Source organism: Cricetulus griseus, unplaced genomic scaffold (genome assembly GCF_003668045.3).
Source record: "Cricetulus griseus strain 17A/GY unplaced genomic scaffold, alternate assembly CriGri-PICRH-1.0 unplaced_scaffold_14, whole genome shotgun sequence".
Classification (NCBI taxonomy): Eukaryota; Metazoa; Chordata; class Mammalia; order Rodentia; family Cricetidae; genus Cricetulus; species Cricetulus griseus.
Genome location: NW_023276853.1, coordinates 267,270 through 287,640, shown reverse-complemented (window position 1 = coordinate 287,640; position 20,371 = coordinate 267,270). Strand labels below are relative to the sequence as shown.

General features: G+C 36.9%; 1 protein-coding gene across 1 annotated transcript in view; it reads left to right on the top strand.

The window, feature by feature from the left end:
• LOC113839138 (zinc finger protein 879-like) overlaps window positions 1-20,371 on the top strand; it is a 48,371-nt gene that overhangs the window by 27,076 nt on the left and 924 nt on the right. The window contains exons 6-9 of the mRNA XM_035453720.1: window positions 1,574-1,739; window positions 1,827-2,162; window positions 15,449-15,706; window positions 15,791-16,267. Coding sequence (XP_035309611.1) covers window positions 1,574-1,739; window positions 1,827-2,162; window positions 15,449-15,706; window positions 15,791-16,267 — 1,237 coding nt within the window. The remainder of the gene's footprint in view (window positions 1-1,573; window positions 1,740-1,826; window positions 2,163-15,448; window positions 15,707-15,790; window positions 16,268-20,371) is intronic.

Sequence of the window (20,371 nt, the reverse complement as noted above, 5' to 3'; positions counted from 1 at the left end):
AGCACTTGCTAGTTCACATCAGCTGTCTCGATGGTTTTCAACATTATGCTCTTAACCCCCCTTGTTCAAAATGTCCCACCATAGTTCAGCCCAAAGCCTGGCAGTAGATCACTGCATTTGCTTCCATCAGTTACTGGATGTACATTCTATGATGCCAATTAGGGCCTAGAGGTCAGGGCTGTTCCCTTCCTTAGCTTTTCAAATGCTGTCTTAAAATTATCCACCATTTCACCCTGCTGTTTACTTGAGGTACTTGATCTATACACTAATTATAATTTCAGAGTTTTTATTGAACATTTCACTCCTTTGATTTCATTTTAATTCATAATTTCATGATTGAAATGTATTCCAAGTAAAATGCCTCCATGATATCCAGTCATGTTCTTAACAGCAGAGACAATGTGTCTATGTGGAGTCCTTGTATGTGTTACAAGTGTTTCAGTTAGGGGTAAATTGTGTTAATGACTCTACAATAAGTAACCAAGACCCTTTAATAATACAGCTAAGATGCCAAGGGTTTTTAGGAAAATGATGGTTCTAGTTACACCTCAAACACAAGTTATAGCAACTCAAATTGGAAATTGACCCACCACACACAGCAAAGTGACTGACATATGGAGAGAAAAGCACCACTGACAGACTACTGGCTGAGAGTGGGGGAAAGGAACTCCTCAGCTTTCTGAGTGAAAATGCAGGAGTCAACAGCATCAGTGCAGAAAGTGACAATTGGCAAACTGAGGTCAGGATATCAAAATGGCATCTATTGCATATTTTTTGTAGATACCCTATGGATTTCAGAAAGAATCTAACAAGACTAATCAGCAGCTTAATGCTAAAGTAGGAGCTTCATCCAGAGTAGCAGCCACCCTCAGAGAAAGAATATAGAGAATATATAGAGGTTCTGGGCACAAAATAGTAGCTACAGATACTGGGTAGCATATCAAAGTGAAAATTATTAGCTACAGATTTAGTAGATACAATGAAACACTAGCATACCATTTGTTGTTGTTTTTAAACAGAAAAACTTTGTCAGAGCAGACAACTCACTTCAACTGACAAAAGACATGACAGAGCCACAATCAAGGCTTTGGTGGTTTCACAGGCTCCGTTGACACTTCCCCTCTCCAGACACCCTTGTTGATTTGTCCTACCCCGCCATGGTGACATCTCATTAAGACACCATGTTTTCTTATACTTGCCATACATTGGGTGAGATGGGGACAATCCTTGCAACCAGAAGAATTTACTAACAAGTATGGTCCCATTTTTCAGATTGGACCAACCTAATCGTTCATCATTCAATGCACTAGTCATTTGAAGGAAATGTTATGGCTGGACACCAGAGAAATCTAATCTTACCTTTTCCTTGAGAAAAATGCCTCAACATTTGAAAATACAGTGAGAATAGTTACTTTAGAGAACAGTAACTGCATGTAAGGATAACACCATAAGAGAGGAGAGACATAGAAAAATGAGCTAACACCAATTCCAGTGATCCCATGCCATCATTGGGAGGGCTACTTTTCTCTAATCTCCAGATTCAATGATTATGATCATCTTTCTTTGTGCACAGTTTCATGTCTCCATGCAAGGAGAGGAAGGACTATTTCCTGGGCACATGTCGTTAAACGAGGTCATCAATCTTCTAAAAGAAATGAAATCCTCAACAACATCAACATCAACACAGGAGAATAAAAGGACGACATTGCAGAGCCCACTAAACAAGTTATTGCCAACAGGTGAGTGTCAAGAAGTGGTACAGAGGAGGGAAGTTGGGTGGGAACCACTTCTTGGGCACTCTTTCATAGAATGTCTTATTTCAACAGGACATGAAGATAGTGGAGACGGCTACAACAATCCTCTTAATCTCAGTAAAGTAAATACCAGCGATAGGAGTCCTGGAAATGAGATGGACTCACTTGTAATTATTGAGAAATATAATTGTCCCGAGACTGAGGAGAGAGGTGATTCTGATGGAGTCTCTCAGGATTTTAGATGTTCCAGGCACCATCAAGTTTCTCTGAGTGGATCTTCTTCTGTAAGTGTCCCCAAAGATAAGGACCAACCAGAGGTTGTGGATCCTGTGGAGCAACCACAACCAGGGATTATCACCAGAGCAGAGAAGACTGGAGACTCTCAGAATTGTGAGACAGACCACACAGGTGAGAGTGTTCAAGAGAGAAGCAGCAGAGTGCCAAAGACACACCAATGTGTGGAATGTCTCAGAACTTTCAAATATCCCTCGCAGCTTTTAGCCCACAAGAGGAGACACAAGAAGGAGAGGTCCTTTTTGTGTAAAAGGTGTCCTAAGTCCTTCTTTAACCAATCAGACCTGAAAGTCCATTCGGTGATACACCAGGCATTCAAACCTTTTACCTGTAATACATGTGGAAGGTCATTTAGCCATAAAACTAATCTGTTAGCTCATGAAAGAATCCATACAGGAGAGAAGCCCTACACCTGCTCCAAATGTAACTGTAACTTCCGACAGTCGTCCACATATCACCGGCATATGAGGCATTGCCACAAATCAGAATAACTATGGACCTTCCTCAGCAGAGATTTGCTGTGCTACAGAATTGATGTTCTGTCTTCACATGAAGAATCATATAGCCTCTAAACAACGGGAAGCCATTGAAAATGTGGCTTGTAACTCCTGGATCTCTCCATCTGTTGTCATATTTATTGTCATTTCTCAGCATAGAAGATGAGACATTTGTCAGTTCCCTAACATATTTCTAGCACTAGAAGTATCCTATAATTTTTGCCTGGCCTATACTAACTAAATAAAATAGAACAATGCCTCTTTTGTATATTTTGCATTCTCTCTTTTTTTGTGTGTGGGGTGTGTGTGTAATTATCTGAATTTTGTGTATTTTGCCTTAGATTCATATCATGAGGGAAAACACAGGATTTAGTATTAAGTTCTTGAGTTTTACATTTGAAAATTGTCATTATACCCCAATCTGTCTGACCCCACAGATACCAAACATATTCTGGTCTCCATTTCTTTCTGTACAGGTGTCCATGACAGTGGTTGGACATTCCATGTGACATCTATCATGCTGTGGTTTCAAACCTAAGTACTAGGCTTGCAGTTAAGGGCATTACCCTCTCAGCCATCCTCCCTGCTCCAGGTGCTTACTGCTTAAAGAACACCAATGTGCCACATAGGATTAGACAGATTTCTGCCATAGTATAAAATCTTCAGTTGACCAAAGTCATTCAGGGGAACCACCCCATCAGTTCCATAGCTGTCCCACTGCAATCTTCATAGGTCTGATCATATGACACCTAGAACATAGTGAGGAGTGGCAGCTGTATGGAAGTTGGCCTCACTTTATGAAGTCTATGCTAAAGGAAAATCCAAAACGATGACCCCACTAGGAACCTAAGCAGTAGTGGATTGGCTACCTTAAATGTCTTTCCCCTATATTAAGAATGATGACTGCCTTAAATCCCATCCTAGAACCTTCATTCAGTAGCTGATGGTAGCAGAAGCAGAGAAAAACAGCTAAGCACTGAGCCAAATTCCTGGAATCCAGCTACAGAGACAGAGGAGAGTCGAATAAAGGGATAAAAACCACACTGGGAAAACACATTGACACCTATGACCTGAGAATGTGGTAACTGACGAACCAACAGAGGATGAAACCAGGACCCTCCAAACATGGGTGTGAGCTAGGAGCATTGGGAAATCTATGCGGCCTCTGGCATTGGAACCAGGATGTATCCCTAATGCACCAGTAGACTTCTGGAGCCCATTTCCCATGGGGGGATACTTTCTTAGCCGAGATACCCGGGAGAGGGCCTAGGCCCTGTCCCAAAAAGACTTCACATATTGATGACCCTTCATGGAAGGCCTTACCCTCTCTGGGGAGTAGATGGGGGTTGGGATGCGGCTTCTGTGGGGAAGATGGGAGGATGGGAGGGAGAGGAAACTGGGATTGAAATGTAAAATAATGTCATTTCTAATCTAAATAATATTTATTTAAAAAGACTGTTATTAATCTAGTCCATACTAAAATGACAATGAGGTGAGAAACCTTTAACTCTCCCTATTTGCATCTTGCAGGTCTGTAACCTCATATCCATGGCAGGAATCAATAATCTCTGAATAGCTACCAACCTAGAAAAAAATTCAAGAAAAAAATTTAGGAAATATGAAATATTCTATATTAAATTGAAATGTGAATTAACAGTATGCAATTCATTAAAAGAATCAAGATAATCAATATAGGATGCATTTGAAACTCAGTGTATTATCACATAATATGAGTTCATATAGTATATATTTGAACAAATGAACTCAAGGAGAACTGGTAAGAAAAGGTACTCATATTTAGATGGATTATGCAAACAATCATATTTTCCACACGAAAAACTTGGGTGGTTGGAATTGAAGTGTCTTCATTAACAACAAAAAGTATTAAATTGGATGCAGGGATATCATCTTTAGGTTTGAGTACACATAGCATTTGACAGTGAATCCAAAAGAGGAAATTTACTGTTCAAAATAAGCTTGAGACACGATGCAAAATTGTGAAAGTGGAAATAGATATTGACATATGGCATCAGTCTCCTACTGCACCATGGCTGTGGGAGGTCTATCATATGTGCCCAGCATGAGAAATACTTTCAGCTGTAGCTACCACTCAGATTCCACCCACTATTTCAAATACAGGTGTCAGTTTTGCTTTAATTAATGATCAGACTCAATTTAAAATGTCTGTGCAAAATGTAAAGCAGGTGCTGAAGTCAATAACCTACATTGAAGAGATAACCACCATTGCTGGAATAACAGATTCCCCGAACACAGGAAAAGGGAAAAGTAACTGTCACTCTTAAAAGTTCATGGTTTTTCTTTTCTGTTTTGGAACAAGTCACGAACTGAAGACATTATTAAGCTGCTTACCAGTCTCTGAGTGTGTTAGCATGGAATGAAGGGGCTTTTGCCTTACTCGCCGAATAGTGTCAGGAAGGTAAATCTTTAAGATAAACTTCTTGAAAGGATCCATAAAGAAGGGGACTGACAGATGGCTTGCTCTAAGGTAAATGTAGGCACAAGGATGTAAGAGGTTGACAGTCCACTGAGAAATGCTTCATTTAAAAGCTCAACATTCACTGTACTTCCTCATTGTGTGAAATCTGTTTTTGTGTTTTATTATATTTTTGAAAGAAATTCTGTATTAGCACTCTCATTTCTATGCTATATCTTGTTTTCCACTCTTCCTTGCCTCTTATTTTCTTATATGACTTGTCTATATCAATGCATGCTCTGAAAGCTTTATAAAATTTCTGATATTAGAGATGAATATTGATACTCAATTCCTTCTGAGGACAACTTCAGATGGTATTTATCACTGAGAAAAGTCACAGATTTCATGAGGATTTTAGATGGTGGTCACATTGATCGCTGTTAAAATGTCACAATATCAATCATTTTAATATATAACATTTGAAAATTGCAGATTGATTACTGATAACACACCAAGTTCTTTAGTTAAATAATCTTTCCTTTGGGTCATATAAGGTCTCAAACCATCATCACAAGGGGAATAACTTAGCTTTCAGAATCTGTTGACTTTCAAGGACGTGGCCATCAATTTCTCCAAGGAGGAATGGGAATGCCTGCATCCTTCTCAGAAGGATTTGTACAGAGATGTCATGTTGGAGAATTATAGCAACCTGGTTTCTGTAGGTGAGAATCAATCATTTTCTGATTGCAGCTTAGGCCTAGCAATGACTGTCAACTTTGATTAGTATTGTGAATTGTTTTCTAAGAATCAATCCCAGTGGCCAATTACTCCCAAATATAGGTGAATGTAATCTTTACTGCAATTTGTCTTAAATCATTTTAAATGGTCTTTTAATTTATCTATTAGTTATCTCAATCAAATTTTGTATTCTTTTGTTTTGTATTCATTCTGTAGCAATAATCTGTGAATGCAGTTTGAATCCAACAGTTTTATATTTGTAATTGTGTATTGGAAGGGAAGTTGAAGGTATAAAAAATTAAAAGCACCTGTCAAATATGTACTTATAACACTTCGCTTATGAGTCTCTCCCTATGTTCCTTTAAGTTCACTGAGTACACAACTGTGTTACAACCCAACTCGTTTCCACATTATGTAAAGAAATTATCACACATCTCTTCTCATTCATAGGCCTTTCTGAATCAAAACCAGAGCTGGTCACCTGCCTTGAAGAAAACAAAGAACCCTGGATGGTGAATATAGATGAAGCAGAAGGCCTGGGACAGGGTAAGTTGAAAGGAATCAATGGTTCATGTGTGAATACAAAACAAGAAACAAACAACAACTGCAGTGGGATTCTCCCTGCTCCTTGCTAGAAGTGGAGGCCCAGTATTTCTTTTAGAATTGCATACTAGGAACCAGCACACTAAAGATTTTACATGGTTTTCCTTCATTTCATCAGAATAGTGATTGGATAAATTTTAGTATGCCTATTACAATTTGGCAATGTATGTGTGGTTTTGTTTTGTGTTGCAACATATGCCAGATTTTTCTGATGTGTGTCAGTGATAAATGGATTAATTTTTTTAGTGTCCTTCCATAGTTTTGGACCTTTTTACAATATATCTGGTTCAGGTTATTTATATGTTTTACCTTCTTGTGTAACATTGATTTATTACTCTAATGCAATGCCATGATTCCCTAGCCCATTTTTTTCTATCAAGAAATTATCAGAAAATTCATAAAAATAGAAAAAGTAAAAAAGCTGAAAATTGGGTTTTCCTACTACTGAAAGCTAGGAACCATACTTATGTCCTTGTCAAAGATTTATGACTTTGGAATTACTTTCAATGAACAAGCTAAGATTTTGGTTGTGGGTTTTGGCCTTGCTGTTACAGACTTGATAATTGTGTGTTGGTTGGTCCTATACTGTTTGAAAACTTCTGTTTCACTAGAATCTTTTAATATTTATTTCCTTTATCTTCTCTCTGAGTCAAATTATTCCATTTAATCATAGGTGCCTGCACCCTGATGGGAGGGTTAAGATAAATAATCCCAGATAGGGCTTAGTTCTCCTTAATCTCAATATTAAGCTTCTCTAGTGAAGGACGACTGAGGCACAAATCTGTGGGTATAACAATATAGTATTGAATCAGCACTATATTCCTTAAATGAAATAATAATAATAAATTTTTATCTAGGGCCAATGGCCATTTTGGTGTCAGTTTCTTGGCTCTAATAAAAGTGTCAGATTGGGTTTCAACAATGGAAGAATCATTATGACAGTGAAATACTCATTAGTTATTGCCAACACATCCCTGCTACTTGGTACATATCTTCCAGGCAAGTCTAAATATGTGGTTACATGGTCCATAACATGGACAATTGATGATTATCCTCTCCTTGTGTAGCAGATATAGTACTTTCAAGTAGTATGAATGTATTTCAATTGGGTTGAAGTATCCAGTGGAGTACAAATTTTGTATCTCCCCATTCAATCTTTTCAGTATTCTGGCATCATCTTTGGGTTCTTGGTGGTAAGTAATTGCAAGGACAATACCCTCTGTATTTGTGGAGCAATAAAAGTAAATGATGTAAGCAATTACCCCTACCAGACTTTTTATTTGTTGTCACATGATTTCAAGTTTGGGTATTGTCTGCACTGTGAAGACATGTTTCTTTGTCTGGTCTTGGTACTTCTAGAAAGTTTTCTCTCCATCATATGTGTCCCTACCATCACTTAGAAATAAGTGGCTTAGTATCTATATATTTTTGGTCATGGGCTTAAGCTTCTTATTTGCTAGGGTTGTTATAAATTATCCCATTTTTATTAATCTGTGGATATGACTTACATAGGTAATGTCCCGAGTCCTAACTCCGTGGTGGCTACATGTCATTTCTTTACTTTGTCTTAATTCTCCCTACCTGTTTTTTGGAATTCCCTGATAGATAAATTCTGCCTATCCACTGTCCAAAATAAAAATTTTATTCATCAGTCAATATGAAATGTATATATTGCTGGGTCTTGAACTACATCAATTCCCAATTTTCTGATTAAAAGCCATACTGATTTCCAAAGTGGCTGTACAAGGGTGCACTCCCCGCAGCAAAAGATGAACATTCCCCTTACCTTACATCCTCTCCAGCATGTTTCCCTAGCATTTTTGATTTTAGCCACTCTGACAGGTGCAAGATGGTATTTCAGAGTTGTTTTGATTTGCATTTCCCTGATGGCTAAGGATGCTGAGAAATTCTTGAGTACCTTTAGGCCATTTTAGATTCTACTTCTGAGAATTCTCTATTTAGTTCTGTACTCTAATTTTTAATATCTATCTTTGGTATTTTGGTGACTACCTTCTTGCTTTTGTTGTTTATTTTGTAAATCAGCCTTTTTCAAATGTTGGGTTGTTGGAGATCTTTTCCAATTTTCTGGACTGCTGAGTTATTTGTTGCCTCACTGTGTCCTTTGCCATACAGAAATTTCTCAGTCTCAAGATGTCCCCCAATTGTTACTTGTTGATCTCAGTGTGTGTGCTACTGGTGTGACATTAAGGAAGTGGTCTTCTTTATCATTCCTTCAATTCCCACCTTCTTTTCTAAGTGGTTAAGTGTAAAGGGATTTACATTAAGTCTTTTGTCCATTTGGACCTGTGTGTATTCTGCATGGTGATAAATGTGGACCTATCTGCATAATTCTACATATAACCATCCAGTTATGCTATCTGTTAAAGGTTTTTCCATTGTATAAATTTAGCTTCTTTGTCAAAAATCAGTTGTCTGTAGGTGTATGGATTAATAACAAGTATTTTCAATTAGACTACATTGGTCAACCTATCTTTTCTAGTGCCAATACCAAGTGTTGTAATTACTATAGCTCTATAGTAGAAGTTGAAGTCATGGTTAGTGATGACTTCAGGAGTTCCTTTATTGTACAGGATTGTTTTTGCTATCCTGTTTTTTGCCATATACATTTGAATGCTGTTCTTTCAATGTGTGTGAATATTTGTTAATGGAATTTGATGGGGATTTCATTGAATCTATAGATAGCTTTTTGTATGATTGGCATATTTACTATGTCGATCCTAGCTATCCATGAGCATTGGAGTTCTTTCCATTTTCTGGTGTATTTTTAAATTTCTTTTTCGTAAGTCTCAAAGTTCTTGTCATGCATGTCTTTGACTTGACTGGTTAGACTTACCCTACATATTTTATTTGTTTGTGGCTATTGTAAAGTGTGACGCTTCTCTGATTTCTCTCTCAGTCTATTTATCATCTATATGTATCAGGTTCTGAGATCAGAGGAGATCAGTTGCCTCATGGTCCTATGGCTATGGACATATATATATATATATATATATATATATATATATATTAGGGCTGCTGATTTTTTATTGATTTAATCTTTTATCCTGCCACTTTTCTGAAGGTGTTTATCAGATATTTGAATTCCCTGGTAGAATTTTCCATGTGACTTATATAAACTATCATATCATCTGAAAATACTGAAAGTTTTAATTCTTCTTTTCCAATTTGTTACCAATTGATCTTTGGTTGTCTTATTACTCTAGCAAGAACTTCAAGTACAACTTTGAAGACATGTGGAAAGAGTTGACAATTTTGCCTTGTTCCTAATTTTAGAGGAATCATTTTGAGTTTCTCTTCATTTTGTTTGATGTTGGCTGTTGGCTTGCTGTATATTGCCTTTATCCTGATTTCATATGTTCCTGTTATCCCTGTTCCCTCTAAGACCTTTATCATACAGGGGAGTTGGATTTTGTTGAAGGATTTTTCAGCATCTAGTGAGATGACCATGTGTTTTTTTCTTTTTTAGTTTGTTTATATGATGGGTACCTTGATGGATAATTGTATGTTGAATCATCCCTGCATCTCTGGGATGAAGAGTATTTGATCATGATAGATGATTTTTAATGTATCCCTGGATTGGATTTTTGCATATTTTATTGAATATTTTTGTGTCAATGTCCATGAGTGAGGTATGTCTGAAGTTCTCTTCATAGATATATCTTTGTGTGGTTTGAGTTCCAAGTTAATTGTAGCTTTTTAAAAAGGTGTGGTGATGACTCCTCTGCTTATCTCTTCTTTGCATTTCTGGTAGAATTCTGCATAGAAAACATGTGGTCCTCAAATGATATTTTTTGGTTTAGAGATTTTGATGATTGCTTCTATTTCATTAGGGGTTATAGGTCTACTAAAATTGCTTATCTGTTGTTGATTTAATTTGCTAAGTGATATCTATCCTGAAAATTGTCCATTTATTTAAATTTTCCAATTTTGTTTAGTATAGTTTTTCAAAGTATGACCTGAATATTCTCTGGAATCATTATTTTCTAGGATTAAGGCGGCTTCACCCAAGAGTTGCTTATAAGATTGAACATAGGTCAAATGAATCAAGAGAACAGACTATAAGAGAGGGAGCACATGATCATTTATTTAGATGCAGAAATGGCTTTTTCCAAAATAATATATCCATTCAAGGTAAAAATTATGGAGTAGGAGGAAAATATCCATATAAAGTTGAAAAATGTTTTCTCAAGTTCTGTGAATAATTGTGCTGGGATTTTGATAGGGATTGCATGGAATCTGTAGATTGCTTTTGGCAAGATTGCCATTTTTACTATGTTGTCCTACCTATCCAAGAATATGGGAGATCCTTCCATTTTCTGGTATCTCTTTAATTTCTTTCTTTAAAGACTCAAAATTCTTTCACTTTTTTGGTTAGCATTACCCCAAGGTATTTTATGTTGTTTGTGGCAATTATAAAGGGTGATGTTTCTCTGATTTCTTTCTCAGCACATTTATCATCCGTATAGAGTGGGTTGTCTTATTGCTCTAGCTAGAAATGCAAGTACAATATTGAAGAGGTATGGAGAGAGCGGACAGCCTTGTCTTTTTCCCGATTTTAGAGGCATAGCTTTGAGTTTCTTTCCATTAATTTTGATATTGGCTGTTGCCTTTCTATATACTGTTTTTATTAAGTTCAGGATGTTACTGTTATTCCTGATCACTCCAGGACCTTTATCATGAAGAAGTGTTGGATTTTATCAAAGGCTTTTGCAGCATCTAGTGAGATAATAATGCGTTTTTTCATCTTCAGTTGGTTTATATGGTGGATTACATTGACAGATTTTCGAATGTTGAACCATCCTTGCATCTTGGGGATGAAGCCTACTTGATCATGCTGGAGGATTTTCTGATATGTTCTTGGATTCAGTTTGCTGGCATTTTATTGAGTATTTTCGCATCAATGTACATGAGCGATATTGGTCTGTAGTTCTATTTTTAGTTGTGTTTTCATGTGGCTTGAGTAGCAAGGTAATTGTAGTCTCAATAAAAAGAGTTTGGCAATGAACCTTCTGATTTTATTGTGTGGAACAATTTGAGGAGTATTGGTATTAGCTATTCTTTGCATTTCTAGTAGAATTCTGCACTGAAGCCATGAGGCCCTTGCTTTTTTTGTTGTTGTTGGGAGACTTTTGATGACTGCTTCTATTTCCTTAGAGCTTATAGGTCTGTTTAATTTGCTTATCTGTTCTTGATTTAATTTTTCTAAGTGATATCTTTCCAGAAATTGTCCATTTCCTTTAAATTTTCCAATTTTGTGGAGTACAGGTTTTCAACGTATGATCTGAAGATTATCTGAATTTCCTCAGTGTCCATTGTTATGTCCCCCTTTTCATTTCTGATTTTGTTAATTTGCATATTCTCTATCTGCCTTTGGGTTAGTTTGTTTAAAGGTTTGTGTATCTTGTTGACTTTCTCAAGGAACCAACTCTTTGATACATTGATTCTTTACATTTTGTTTTCTTTGTTTCAACTTTATTGATTTCTGCCTTCAATTTGATTATTTCCTGCATCTACTCCTCTGGGGGGAATTTGCCTTCATGTGTTCTAGAGCTTTCAGCTGTGATGTCAACTCTCTGATGTGACTATTCTCTAGTTTCTTCATGTGAACACTTAGAGGTATGAACTTTCCTCTTAGGACTGCTTTCAAAGAGTACCAAAATGTGGGTATGTTGTGTCTTCATTTTATTGAATTCTATGAAGTCTTTAATTTCTTTCTTGACCCAGGAATGGTGCAATTGTGTGTTTTTCACTTTCCATGAGTTGGTATTTTTCTGCAATTTGTGTTGTTTTTAATTCTAACTTTAAATCATGGTGGTCTGAAAAGACACAGGGAGTTACTCCAATTTGTTGCCGCATATGTGGTCGATTTTAGAGAATGGTCCATGTGATACTGAAAAAAAGGTATATTCTTTTGTGTTTGGATGGAAAGTTCTATAGATGTCTGCTAATCCCAATTGGGTCATAATTTCTGTTAGTTCATTTGTCTATTTGTTAAGTTTCTGTCTGGTGGTCCTGTCCAGAAGTGAGAATGGAGTGTTGAAGTCTCCCACTCTAACTGAGTGAGATTTTATTTGTGATTTGAGTTTTAATAATTTTTTAATCAGTGTTGTTGCCTTTGCTGGGGCATGGATATTTAGGATTGAGACTTCTTCCTGATGGATTTTTCCTGTGATGAATATGAAATGACCTTCTTCATCTCTTTTGATTGATTTTCGTTTGAAGTCTAATTTTAGATACTAGGATAGCTACCCCAGCTTGTTTCTTGGCTCCATTTGATTGGAATATCTTATCCCAACTCTTTGCTCTGAGGTAATGTCTGTCTTTGAAGTTGAGGTGTGTCTCTTGTATGCAGCAGAAGGGTCAATTCTGTCTTGGCACCCACTCTGTTAGCCTGTGTCTTTTCAAAAGCGAGTTAAAACCATTAATATTGAAGGAAATTAAGGACCATTGAGTGCTTATTCTTGTTTGCTTTTTATTTCTTGTTGGTAGTGCTATTGTATGTGGATTTACTCTTCTTTTTCTTTGGGGTTTTTATAAATTTTGATTATCTATTCCTATGTTTTTGTGAGTGTACATAAATTCCTTAAGTTGGAGCTTTCTTTCCAGAACTATCTGCAGGGCTGGATCAGTGGTTACATATTGTTTTATTCGGGGTTTGTTGTGGAATATCCTGTTTTCTCCATTTATAGTGATTGAAAGCTTTTCTAGGTATAGTAGTCTGGGCTAGCATCCGGGTTCTCTCAGGGTTGGTAGAACATCTATCCAGGTCCATTTGCCTCAAGAGTTTCCATGGAAAAGTCCAGTGTAGTTCTGATAGGTTTGTCTTATATGTTACTTGGCCTTTTTCCTTTGCTGCTCTTAATATTCTTTCTTTATTCTGTACATTTGGTGTTTTAATTATTATATGACGAGGGGACTGTTTCTTTCAATTGTTTCTTTGTATTTCCTTGGCTTTCATTGATTTCTTGCATCTTTTGGGTTGTCTTTTCTTCCATTTATCTGAAGGATTTTCTCATTTCCTCTCGTACGGTCTCTAACATCTGCATGAAGTTGTTTTGAAGGTTGATCTCTTCTGCTTCTTCTGTGTTGGGATGTTCACGTCCTGCTGGTGTAGAGTCCCTAGAGTGGTGGTGTCATATTGGTTTTCCTGTTGTTGGATGTGTTCTTATATTGTCATCTTATATTGTCATCATCCAGTGGGTGCAGGTGGTGTTAATTCCTTTCCTGGTATGCATGGCTCCAAGGTTCTCTTCTGCTGGGTGCAAGTTGCTCTGATACTGTGATGGGTCTCAAGGTGGGTGCAGGCAAGTCTGTGGCACTCTGTCTTCAAGAGGGTGAGAGCGGGACTTGAACAGAGATGTCAGCAGACTCTGCGTTGCTTGGTCTTCAAGGGCCAAGTGTAACTGCCTGTAGATGCCAGGGTAGGAGTACCAGAGTGGGCAGGCAGAAGTTGGGTCCAAGCAGGAGCATAAGTCGCTCACCTCTGGGGCAGGAGTAGCCCAGTGATCTCTGTAGAGTCAGGGTCGCTTGGTCCTCAGGGGCCTGTTCGATCTTCCTGCAGACTCCAGGGCCTAAATTTCTGTAGTTATAAATTGTTTGTATCCATATATATATATATATATATATATATATATATGTGTGTGTGTGTGTGTGTGTGTGTGTGTGTGTGTGTGTGTGTGTTTGTGTGTGTTTGTGTGTGTGTGTGTTTGTGTGTGTGTGTTTTCGGGACAATATATATGTAACAACAATTATCAAATGACAGTTATATTTTTGATGAGGGAAATGGAAACTTTTGAATGCAAATGACTGGAGTAATCCAGATGTTAATTGATATAAGTATATTTTCATTAAATTCACACTTAAAATAACTTGTAAATTTTACATGTAAACTCTAAGTTCATATATTTTATTTTGAAATTATAAATTTCAATTTACCTTGTATGTATGAAGTTTATACAGTATAGATTTTACCAATGCAACATAGTCTTAAATATCTGAAGAAATGGATGTCTTATAGAATTATCATTGCAGTTGTGGAAATTTTGAAATGATCTCTCCCAATGTCCATAAAATTTTATGGAACAGATAGGCATATTTCTTGTTAATTATTATTTTGTTGTTTTCTTTTTAATAATCACTCCCTTTGAAGAACTACATATTATCATGTATTAAGAACAATTATTCATAGAAAGTCTATATGTGATTTTTTTCACTTCTAACATTTTATAATTCATGTGTTTTGAAAGGATTTTGTTGATCTAAATTGATAATGCAATTTGCAAGTAAAAAGAACACTTTTATTAATGCCACTTGGTTAATTTTGAATTCTACCAATTATGTTTATAATATTGGGTTACATGACATGTTTAAAGAGGACCTTTCAAATTTTTTATATTGTAAAATACAATTTCATGAAAAGGCATTCTTCTTGTTCATCATGTTTGAGCTTTGATTCCTTATTTTCATATGTGTTGCTTATGATCATTTTATTGTTTTCTTTTTAAAAATCACTCTCTTTGATTAACTACATATAACATGTATTAATAATAATTAGTCATAGGAAGCCTATATGTGATTTTTTTATCTCTAACATTTTAAAGTTCATGTATTTTGAAGGTGTTATTGTTATAAATTAATTTCCAAATAAATAGAACATTTCATAATGATGGATGATTTTGCTCCAATCCACATTGTTTTCCTTTTATAGTTAAGTTTCTTAATTAATTTGCCTATATCCACACCATCAGTCAATAATTCCCTTTCATTTCTTCCAGGTGTGTTTTGTTATACAATTCAGGAGATGACCTCAAAAGAGTATATACAGGATGCTTGTGAGAGTGAAATATCAGGATGCTTGGGAAATAATAGCTCTGGGGAATTACACATAAGGAACTTCTCAGTATGTAGATTTAAAGCATGTGGGAAGTCCTTTACAAATGGCTCAGATCTTCAAGTTCATCAAAGAGTACACACTGGAGAAAAACCCCACAACTGTAAATTATATGGCAAGTCATTTACCAAAGGCTCAACTCTCCAAATTCATCAAAGAATACACACTGGAAAGAAACCTTACAATTGTACAGATTGTGGAAAGTCCTTTACCACAGGCTCAAACCTCCAAGTTCATCAAAGAATACACACTGGAGAGAAACCTTACAATTGTAAAGCATGTGGGAAGTCCTTTACCAATGGCTCAGATCTTCAAGTTCATCAAAGAATACACACTGGAGAGAAACCTTACAATTGTACAGATTGTGGGAAGTCCTTTACCACAGGCTCAAACCTCCAAGTTCATCAAAGAATACACGCTGGAAAGAAACCTTACCATTGTAAAGTATGTGGGAAGTCCTTTACCAGTGGCTCAGGTTTTCAAGTTCATCAAAGAATACACACTGGAGAGAAACCTTACAATTGTAAAGCATGTGGGAAGTTTTTTACCAATGGCTCAGATCTTCAAGTTCATCAAAGAATACACACTGGAGAGAAACCTTACAATTGTACAGATTGTGGGAAATCCTTTACCACAGGCTCAAACCTCCAAGTTCATCAAAGAATACACACTGGAAAGAAACCTTACAATTGTACAGATTGTAGGAAGTCCTTTACCACAGGCTCAAACCTCCAAGTTCATCAAAGAATACACACTGGAAAGAAACCTTACCATTGTAAAGTATGTGGGAAGTCCTTTACCAGTGGCTCAGGTTTTCAAGTTCATCAAAGAATACACACTGGAGAGAAACCTTACAATTGTAAAGCATGTGGGAAGTCCTTTATTAAAGGCTCACATCTTCAAGTTCATCAAAGAATACACACTGGAGAGAAACCTTACAAATGTTCAGATTGTGGAAAATTCTTTAAACAGCAGTCACACCTTCAATGGCATGAAAGAATACACACTGGAGAGAAACCTTACAAATGTTCAGATTGTGGAATGTTCTTTAGACAGAACACACATCTTCAAGTTCATCAAAGAATACACACTGGACAGAAATGTTAAAATTGTAATGTATGTGGCAAGTGTTTTAAACAGAGCTCAACATTACAAATTTATCAAAAAATACATAATGGAGAGAAGCATTGCAATAGAAATGCATGTGGCAAGGCCTTTACTAAGAGGGCAATACTTACATCAAATCTGATCATATATTCCTGATAAAAAGTAAAAAATGTATACATTGTGGCAAGTTGTGTGTCTACGATACATCTTCAAAGTTACTACACAAGTGGAGAAGTCAGAATCCTTACTATTTAACGAGTAAGTTACTTGCTTTTACCATGGATCATGTCTGCAAAATCTCACTACATGTGTACGTGATAGAAAACTTAAAATGTGAGTCACGTGGCATAACGTCTTCTGTGTGCTAAAAATCTTAACAAACATCACAGAATCCATACTAGAATAATACTCACAATATTAAATGTGTGGCAGTTTTTATGGAGTGTTCAGATAATCAAACCTAACAAAGCATCAGTAATGGAAAGAATCCTAACAAATGTAAAGTGTTTTCAAAACCTTTAAAGAGGAGCTCAAATCTTAGAGCACAACTGAAAATTGATGAAAGAGACCAACTCAATAAGGAATTGCTGTCCAAATAATCATATAAAAATAAGGTGCTTTATGATGTGAGTATTGGAAGAAAATTCAGCATATGTTGATACTTTATTCACAGTTAGATGAGTGGCGTTACTAAGCATTCTGATCATTGTCATGTTAAAGCCATTCTACCAAGAAATAAAATAGTTATTCCAAAATGACTGTTAGGAAACAATCTTCATATGCAGCAATATATTTGTCAGTACTACATTGAAATCATGTATTAAAATGATCCTGGATAAATTTGACAATAGTTGAAGGCATAAAAATTTCAAATGTGAATGCTTATGCCAGGGTAAGTTTACTGATGACCTTCCAATTCAATGTTACTGCAATTTTCTGTATGTTTTATGTGACATAAGATTGAACTTTTATTTATAATACCATCGTGTTGCTAGTCTTCAAAATTTTACAGAATTTAATAAAGATTGTTTTGAAACTAATGTTTATTACCATTTTCTCAATTATCAATAAGTACAATATAACCTGTGTTCAATTATTGCTGACTTGGAACGGTGACCATTCAGTTTATACTAGAGTAGTGTAATAAGTGTCAGGATTTGCAATACACAAAATTGCAAGAAAACATGACCTGACAAGAGAGAACAAATGGTTTTATGAAAACTGTAACAGACTGAAACATTAGAAACCGATGTGGGGAAAAAGAAGGTCTGAATGTGTGAAGGCCTGACTGGGTGTGTGAGTGAACTTCACCTGTTTACATGGGCAGAGTTAGGTCCAAGACCGAACACTGAGACACAGCAAAAAAAATGCAAACTAAATGAAAACTCACTTCCCCTCATTGATTGAGGCTATGAACATTACAAAACGTCCTGTGTTTGTGTGAGGATGTTGATAGTTTATGTAAAAAGTATCCAGCATATTTTGCTTTCTTCAGATATGTAGGCCTCAACAGATGAAGGATATAGAATCTGAAAGTACTGAGATGAGCCTATAATGCCTACCTGCATAGCTTTGAATAATAACCATGCCACTGAAATATCAATCAATATGTAATAAGTCTTTCAATCTATTTGGATGTTGGTATTATAGACACAGAGATTCTGGAGTGTGGCTGTTTCCTTTCGGAGAGTTAGGAACACTTGATCCCACCTTTTCTTTGAGTCCATTTTAGATATGTGTATGTTTTATCCATTCTTTCTTTTCTGAGACAGGATTTCTCTGTGGTTTTGGAGGCTGTCCTGGAGCTAGCTCTTTTAGACCAGGCTGGTCTCCAACTCACAGAGATCCACCTGCTTCTGCCTCTCGAGAGCTGGGATTAAAGACATTCAACAGCACCACCTGGCCCTATTCTCTCTATTGTAAAACTATGCCACTTATTTCTGTCCCTGGAGACATACTGGTCAGGAAATCAGTAGTCCCATAGTCCCTATTCAGAAAGAAATGTGTTGCTTGAGTGTTTGAAATGAATTGTACTTACAATTTCTCATTTAGAAAGAAATTTGCTTGATTATTAAATACTAATGAGTCTGAGAGTAGGATTTACCTAATAAAATTTTATAGGCAGATATGAAGAATAAGCATTAGCAATTTTACCTATTCTTAGAATATGTTCTAGTCAATACCAAAGTAGTCACCAGACAAGCAGATAAGCTGAAATTAGTTTTCAAAACTGGAAAATGACTCATCTAACCCAGAAATGGTTGTTTCTTCAATTTGTGATCTCATACTTTGTGCATATAGATGTCAATTTTTCACCTCACTTTTTAAATTTGACAGAAATTGAATTCATTTTAATGAATAGAGTGCACTTTATTCATGGATAAAATACAAAGTCCATGTCTAAAATAGAAAATTCTGCATTTCCTTCATTCTGCCCCATGATTTGTATCTCCACTAAAAAATTAATTTTTATCCTATAGAACTGAATCATGCTACATGATTACTCTAGAAAAGTCAACTTATAGAATTTTTCCTATACCAGCTTGTACAGTACTGGTTCAGGCATATTTGAAGGCAACTGCAGTAGTCATAAAGCCATCACAGCTGCTTAAGGAAAATCCAGCAAAACTGAGACACATGATGGTTGCTCTGTCATTTTTGGTTTTGATATTGGCACCTTGCATGTTTAGGGGACTATTAACATTTGAACAATTTGGGGATGATAAATTAATGAGAAATTTCTTTTTTATTTAAATTAGAAACAAGATTGTGTTGCCTTTCCATCACAGTTCCCTCTCCCTCTCCTCTGCTCCTATCCCTACCCCCCTAACACAGTGCCCATCCCATACCCTTTCTGCTCCCCAGGGATGGTGAGGCCTTCCATAGGGGATCTTTCAAGTCTCTCCTATCCTTTGGAATAGGGCCTAGGTCCTCCCCCAAATGTCAAGGCTCAGGGAGTATCCGTCTATGTGGAATGGGCTCTCACAGTCCACTCATATGCTAGGGATAAGTACTCATCTATAGAGAGCCCATAGATTTCCAAGATCTCCTCACTGACACCCAGGTTCATGGGGTCTGGATCAGTCCCATGCTGGTTTCACAGCTATCGGTCTGGGGACCAAGACCTCCCACTTGTTCAGGTCAGCTGTTTCTGTGGGTTTCACCAGCCTGATTTTGACCGATTTGCTCATCTCTCCTCCTTCTCTGCACCTAGATTCCAGTTCAGTTAAGAATTTAGCTGTGTGTGTCGGCTTCTACTTCCATCAGCTTCTGCATGAAGGCTACATGATGGCATGTAAGTCAGTCATCAATCTCGATATCGGGGGAGGGCTTTTATGGTAGCCTCTCCTCTGTTGCTTAGATTATTAGTTGAAAATTTTGTATGTGTGTCAGGGGAGTTTGGAGAGAGAGTGAGAGAGAGAAAGAGAGAAAGGGAGGGGAAGAGAGAGGGGGAAGGGGAGGGGAGAGAGAGAAAGATGTGACAGAGTTTCTCTGTATATCACTGGCTGTCCTGGAACACTCTATGTAGACCAGGCTGCCCTGGAACTCACAGAGATCAGTCTGCCTCTGCATGCCAAGTGCTTGGATAAAGGCATGCACCATCACCTCTGGGAAATTTCTTATGAATCATTTTGTCCCCCCTACCCCCACATGCTTCTTCTTTAATTTTCTAGGTAGCGTACTACCCTTCCCGATATTATGTAGATATCCTTCTTGTTGAAAATTATCCTGACAAATTGGAGGTTCTGACACATACAGAAGCCAAAGGTCATCTTAGGAGACTTGAAACATCTGTCCCAGGACTTTCTCAGGAAGAAGATAATCAAAGGAAAGTAAATATTTCAAGAAGATTTCAGTGGGCCAGAGGAGTTGGCTGCAGATCCGATTGAAACCCTCTTCCCACTGTTCAATCAGGTTATTCTGTGGCATCTAGAGCAACAAAATGAAATTAGCTGAATACCAGTGGCCGTAGAGAGAGCCTGGTCCAAGTCCACCTCCAGGGTATTGGAAAACATCCACAAAGGCATCTAGG